We start from the raw sequence: 7391 nt of genomic DNA on the forward strand, positions 1-7391 counted from the left end.
CACTGTACTCGTTGACTCTCGGGATAAACCTGTTTCTATCTTGTTTCTCGTCAGCACGCCATTGGGTCTTCATAGGGCAACCACTCCCACCTACTCCCACGCATTTCTGACCCCGCAGTGCCGAATAACTATGTTCGATGCTCTACGCTCACGAATCAACGTTCCCAAAGCCGTAGGCTTTGTCGGTGCTGCGTATTTCGTCAGGAACTATATCTCTGACCGGCTAGAGGATGTAAAAGAGCAGATGGACCAAGAACGCGTGGCTCGTGAAAAGTACGCGACTCAATTTTTATTGAACTAAAGCTTGACGGTTGATAGTCTCAAGCGTCGCTTCTTCCAAACGCAATCCGATATATCCTACACCGTACTAATGCTCTTGCCTGCTCTGTCTGAGCAAATTCTGCGCGAAATGGATGTCGACTCCATAACGCAGGAACTGCAAGCGCATTCAAAGGCGCGATTAACGGCTTCTACATCATCTTCACTTGCCAATAGCCTCGAAATGCCGAATCCAACACGTCCCGAGTCACGCTCGGAGTCCGAAACGTCGTATACTGGATCAATGTCGACAACAAGTTGGGTCGAAACGAGCCAGATTGGAGAGAGTCGGGAGATGATCTTGGGAGAGTCTGTAGCGCCGCTACAGCTCAGCGATTCGCTACTAACGACAACATCAACCGATACCGACTCGAGCTCTAATGTGAGCTTTCAAGGGGTGAGTGAGAATGATTGGTCTGTGTATTTCACCATTCATTTCTATGGGTAGTCTGCTGTCGACAGCGCAAGTGGCTCAGAATCTTCGCGACCAACGAAGGCAGAACTGTGGAACGAGCTAAAAATGCTCAGTGCGTGCCTCAATTTCTCGGCATTCGGAGACTCATCATCAGTTTAGCATTCACAAGAACCCTCACGACCATGTACACCACGACCTTACTTTCACTTCTCACTGTCATTCAGCTTACGCTGCTCGCTCGCAACAGATATGTGCGCTCTGTCGTTGAACTCGAAAAGCAACAACGATTGCAACATTCCTTCATGCCCGATTTGAGCATGATCATCGGCCTGGTGGGAGGAATGGAGTCGCTTATGGGCGCAATTCCGGGGATGGAAGAGGAGGGTGACCATGCCGCCGGTTTCAAGCTACCAACTGAGGATAACGAGGAGGAAGACGAGATTGCTTCAGCAAAATATCTAACTCTGACGTGGTGGATTTTGCACGTTGGCTGGAAAGATGTTGGTGAGCGGGTGCGCAGAGGGGTCGAGGAAGTTTTTAGTGGGGTTTCTCTAAAGACAAAACTATCGCCTTCCGACCTCCATCGTCTCATGTACGATGTCAGGCGTCGCGTGGAGCACGAGGTGACATTTGAAGGCACAGAGCGTAAAGCCAAGTTCGTATCTCCCAAATTTTGCGATGTAGGCTCACTGTCCCTAGCTTCCACACAACCCTACTCCCGCAAACTCCCGAAACAACACAACATGTGTTGACACAAGGGGGCTACTCTTCTCGCCTTCTTTCAGCCACATTCTCCCCAGGTCAACCAGATCCATTCACCGCACTGCTCAACGAGACCCGTGACCTCGTCTCTTCATCAGACTTTGCTTTCGTGTTCGAAGCTTGTCTCGACCATGCAACCGATGTCTTGCTGACCTCCGTTGAGAACGCCGTCTTTGCGCCGTCAGCAGACACAGTTGCTCCTGGCGAGGAAGTGCGGATACGGTTGGCCGGGCTACTCCCTGGCCTTGCGCGTTGGAGTGATCTGGCGTTGAACGGAGTGCCCAATGAGTTGGTTGATGTGCGTGTCTTGGTGGTCTCGTTTCCGCGGCTAACGTTCTGCAGAACATTTTGGGGGTTCGGCAGGTATCGGCGTTGAGTGCCATTGTATTTGGGCAGTTTGAAGATAGGTTCCGATAATATTATGCTACCTTAGCGTGCCGAAGATCCATCAGCCAGCAAGACGCCGCGAAAGAGATGGCCGCCAGCGTTTGCCAATTAAATTACAACAACAAGGACCTGTCGTCTTCAAAACTGTTGACCTCTGTCTGCTTTTGTGGGCACCGCTCACCGAGTTGTTGTCTACTTTTATGCCATCTTGTTTCCTGTCGTCAACTGCCGATAGATACATGTGGGCAGTTGTAATCATGCTCCAACTCTCATCATCCTGAACTATGGACGCTGCACGCCAGCGAGGCTGGGGCTGAAAGCACCAAGTTTTTTTATTTATATATCTTCTCGAAAGTGTCAGGGGAACCCCCGCTTCGGCCTCCTTCGGACCCTCCGAACGCATCCGAGGCGCATCCGACTGGCGCCCCCTCGGACGCTCCGACCCACCCCGACCATCGTCCACGGCCTCCTTCGCCCGCACAATCACCGATCCGTCAAGACCCTCCCAACGATCACCTTGGGACAGAGCCTGCGACGCCGCTCAGGCCTTCTGCGCTCTACGTCGGCAGTTACGGACGACCAGTATATAGTTGGCGCCCTAGCAGGCGGACCCTTAGAGTTTCTTCTCTTTGGATCCTCCCCTGCTAGGTCGGTCCCTCCGTGTATTTCCCGTAGCTTTTATTCACGCTTTGGATCCTCCCCTGCTAGGCTTTCGTCGGAGTCTCCAGGGTTGCCCTTACAGCAGAAGAAACTCTCTACGGGATTAACCGGTCAAGATTGCCAGGTTTGGTGCTGACTCAGGCTCGGAGTACGAGTCCGTACCCCCCTCGTCACCGCCCCTGCCACTTGACCCCTCCTCCTCTGCTCTTGTCGTCTTTACGCCCGCTATGTCTACCGGAGCTGCTCCGGACGCTGACGACGCGCATGGACGCACTTGAGGCGAAACTAGACAACCTCACCAATCTCCTCACCCACCTTGCTTCCCAGGCTTCCGCTGCCGCACCACCTCCGGCAGCTCCCGAACCGCCGCCGGCATCTCCGAATGCCCCCGACGCGGATGTGTTATTTGGTGACATTACTGTCGCCTCAAAACTGGTCTTACGACCAAACCCCCCGTTTGCGTTTAACGGAGATCCGAAGCGGCCGCGCCTTCCTATACGCGGTCAAAACCTACGCTCGGCTTGCCCCGGAGGCCTTCGTAGTTAACGGAGAGCCGAGCGAAGAAAAGGCCGTCCGCTACGCCATGTCCTATATGGCGGAGGGACCTGCTCAGCAATGGGCAGAGCGTCATGGGAGCAAAAACCCCTTCCCCTTCCCTCGGTGGAGCCAGTTCCTCTCCGAGTTTCGCCTTCGGTTCGTCGAGGAGAACGAACAGGACCCTCGCTCGCTAAGTTGGAAAGCGCGGGTTATCACATGGGAACGCGGGATGTCTACGGATATACCGACGACTTCGAGGACTTGATGGACCTTGCTGGCTTCAAGACGCGTTGGTTAAGGTAACCAAGTACCGCCACGGACTTGACCCCTTGATCAACAACGGCATCACCTCTTGAACGACCCCCAGACCTCCGTGACTATCTAGGCTGGCGCACTCGGGCTTTCCGACAATATGAAGCCCTGGTGCGGCGAAGCTCATTAAGGGAACGGCTACCCCGCGGACCGCCGGGAGCTCCGCGCGGCGCCTTCCCCATCACTCGTTCGGCAACTCCGTTCCCCATCCGCCCGGTGGCCGCACCTGCGCCACCCCGGCCCGCGCCCCGTCCCGGTACCTCCGGCTCCCGTCCCTATGGAGTTGGATCGTACTAGGGCTCGGGCGCCCCTCGTCGAGCCTGCTTCAGATGCGGCGACCCCAATCACTTGGCTCGGGACTGTCTGCTCCCCGCCGATGTTCGCCATATGGACATCCTCGACGAGGTGATCCAGCAACTTGGCGATGAGATGCTGGGAGAGCTACTTGCGGGGTTGTCCGACACCGCGGCCTTAGCAGAAGCGCATTCGGAGGCTCCGGCAGAGGATTTTGTCCCCTGGCGACGAGTGACTGGTGTGCCCTCGTTCGCGTCCATAAATCGTTTCACTTGTTTGTATGATGAATCAACTCCCTTGCCTTACAACGAGCCTGAAACGAAAGACGCACCCCCTGCCCCCTCCGAAGCCCCCCGTTCGGATACGCCGACTTGCCTGGGAGAAAAAGCTACCTGGCAGTTATACCATCTCTGCCGCTCCTGGCGTTAACTCGCTGCACCTCCCCCCTTGAACTTGAGTCCACTGCGAACGCACTCAAGCTCTCCCTCTCGGGTCTGGTCGACTGCGGAGCCACCCGGACTTTATCGACACAGAATACGTCAACCGAAACAACGTGCCAGTCCGAAATCTCTCAGTACCCATACCGGTCTACAATGTCGACGGCACCCCCAATGATGCTGGGTCTATTCGCCAAATCGCGGACCTGGTCCTACGATACAACGGACACTCCGAACACGTTCAGCTGGCTGTAACCCACCTTGGGAAACAGGACTTGATACTCGGGTACTCCTGGCTCAAAAGCATAACCCCGAGATCAACTGGGAAACAAAGGAGGTGAAAATGAGCCGCTGCCCCGAAGCTGCTCCACCTGCCGCGACGAGGAACGGACCGAGCGCGCTGAGGTTCGCCGCCTCCGACTCCTTAACATCGCTTACTTTGCGGGCGCCTTCCCCCACCGTTTGCGCTATCGATATCGCTGGCCCAGACGATGCCGACGACGAACTTCGGAGCTCCTTCGGACCCTCCGGAGCGCTCACCAGACCTTGACGACGACGAGCATCTTGAAGACGGCGACCGCATCTTCTACACCTCCTTTCGCCCAATCGAGGAGATTCGCGCTGGGAGCACCGTGTCCCAATGCCTTGCAGAGGCCTTCGCCCGTAACTTGGCCCCCCGCCTTCGGAGATTCCGGACTGGGCCAAGGAGTTCCAAGACGTCTTTGACAAGGAGTCCTTCGACACGTTACCAGAGCGGAGGGCTTGGGACCACGCTATCGAACTCGTCCCCGACGCGAAGCCCGCTAATTGCAAGGTGTATCCGATCTCCCCCCTTGAACAGCGCGAACTTGACGAGTTCATCGAGGAGGGACTTGCCACAGGCCGTATCCGCCCTTCGAAATCTCCGATGGCTTCCCCGTCTTCTTCGTTAAGAAAAAGGACGGAGGACTTGGTTTGTCCAGGACTACCGCGCCCTCAACGCAATGACGATTAAGAACCGGTACCCCCTCCCGTTGATTAATGACCTTATCAACAGGCTTAAGGGCGCCCGTTACTTCACCAAACTTCGGCGTTCGCTGGGGCTTTAATAACGTCCGGATTAAAGAAGGAGACGAGTGGAAGGCGGCCTTTCGGACCAACCGAGGGTTGTTCGAACCTTTGGTGATGATATTTTGGCCTGACGAACTCCCCGCGACTTTCCAAACGATGATGAATGACATTTTCCAGGATCTCATTCTCTCAGGAGACGTCATGATCTACCTCGACGATATCCTTATCGCGCATTCGGACCTCCGTAAGCCACCGCGAGATCGTCCGAAGTCCTTCGGCGACTCGAATGCACAAGCTGTACCTTCGCAAGGAGAAGTGCGACTTCGAGAAATCGTCAATCGAGTACCTGGGGTTATCATCTCTCACAACCACGTCGAAATGGATCCCGTTAAGGTTGCCGGAGTCTCCGCATGGCCTCCGCCCGAGAACAAGAAGGACGTCCAGCAGTTCCTGGGGTTTGCTAATTTCTACCGCAGGTTCATTCGGGATTTCTCGGCCCTAGCGCAACCCCTCTTGCGCTCACCAAGAAAGACCAGAAATGGACCTGGGGAGACGCCGGCCGCCGCCTTTCAAGCTATCAAAGACGCGGTCGTCTCAGAGCCCGTCTTAGCGATCCCGGACGACTCCCGGCCTTTCCGACTTGAAGCAGACAGCTCAGATTATGCGACGGGGCGGTTCTTTCACAACAATCCGCCCCGGACGGGAAGTGGCACCCTGTAGCGTTCTATTCCAAAAGCTTAAATGATGTCCAGCGCAACTACGAGATTCACGACAAGGAGATGCTCGCGATCATCCGCACTCGAGGAGTATCGGCATTTCCTCGAGGGCGCCGCGCATCCGGTCGAGATCTGGACTGACCATAAGAATTTGGAGTATTTCCGAAAGGCACGGCACCTTAACCGTCGGCAAGCCCGATGGTCGTTGTACCTTTCCAGGTTTGACTTTACGCTGCACCACGTCCCAGGTCGCCAGATGGGCCGTCCCGATGCTCTCTCTCGCCCGGCCCGACCACGGTATCTCCGACGACAACTCGGATGTCACCCTCTTACGCCCCGAACTGTTTCCACGTTCGCGCTTGAGGCCGTCACCGTCTCTGGGCCTGGCTCCGAACTTGTCCGCGACATCAAGGAAGCGCTATCCGGTGAGCCTGACCTAGAGGAGCCCGTCGCGCTTGCGGCCCGGCAACTCTTGAAGGTCCGAGGTCAAGTTCGGGGCCCCCGCTCATCACGTTCGGACGAGTGGGCCGTCTCCGGCGACCTCCTGTACTTCCGCGGCAAGGTTGTAGTCCCTAAAGACAAGGACCTAAGGAGGCGCATCATCGAGCTCTGCCACGATACGCGAGTCGCCGGACACGCCGGGCGGTTCAAGACCTTAGAGTTGGTTTCGCGCAACTACTGGTAGCCGCAGATGTCTCGCCATATCGGACGCTACGTCGCGACCTGCGACTTATGCTGCCACGAAGGCCCTCCGAAGGCTTCCGCATGGAGAGCTCCATCCGACCGAAGTCCCGCCCGAACGTTGGCACACTGTCACTGTAGACTTCATTGTCGAGCTGCCCGAGGCCCATGGGTATGACGCAGTTATGGTAGTGGTCGACGCCCTCGGAAAGCGCGCCCACTTCACTGAGTGCCATACGACAATAGACGCGGTCGGAGCTGCCCGCTTGTACTATCGGAACGTCTGGAGGCACCACGGAACCCCCGAGAAGTACATTTCGGACCGTGGCTCGCAGTTCATCGCTGACTTCACGCGCGAACTCTGGCGCTTAATTGGCGTCAAACCGGCTACCTCCACGGCTTACCACCCGCAAACCGACGGACAAACCGAGCGCGTTAACCAAGAGCTCGAGCAGTACATCCGGATCTTCACCAACTACCAACAAGACGACTGGGACGAGCTTATCCCTGCCGCTGAGTTCGCCTATAACAACCACGTTCACTCCTCCACTCAACAGGTACCCTTTATGACGGACACTGGCCGGCTTCCCCGAATGGGTTTCGAGCCAGGCGCCCGCTCAGAGTTGGAGTCGGTAAACGAGTTTCGCGATCGGATAGCTAACGGCGTCTCCGAGGCAAAGGCCGCACTCGTTAAAGCCAAAGACGAGTATAAACGGTACTACGATCGGAAACGTTCGGACGCTCCGAAGATTCAAGTTGGTGATAAGGTTTGGTTGGACGCCTCTGACATTAGAACGACTCGGCCCTCCGAGAAGTTCTCCC

The 7391-nt window shown here is 56.2% G+C and overlaps 1 protein-coding gene across 1 annotated transcript; it reads left to right on the forward strand.

Annotated features, from left to right (window-relative positions):
• Window positions 1-130: 130 nt before the first annotated feature.
• MIND_00101600 (uncharacterized protein) lies at window positions 131-1994 on the forward strand (the record flags this gene model as incomplete). The annotated part of the gene is made up of 7 exons (XM_037357964.1): window positions 131-273; window positions 319-715; window positions 767-845; window positions 893-1388; window positions 1433-1793; window positions 1838-1879; window positions 1929-1994. The coding sequence occupies 7 exons, from the start codon at window positions 131-133 to the stop codon at window positions 1992-1994; spliced, it is 1584 nt and encodes a 527-aa protein (XP_037225874.1).
• Window positions 1995-7391: the final 5397 nt, after the last annotated feature.

This window comes from Mycena indigotica, assembly GCF_014461135.1.
Source record: "Mycena indigotica strain 171206Taipei chromosome Unknown Mind.scaff0001, whole genome shotgun sequence".
NCBI lineage: Eukaryota > Fungi > Basidiomycota > Agaricomycetes > Agaricales > Mycenaceae > Mycena > Mycena indigotica.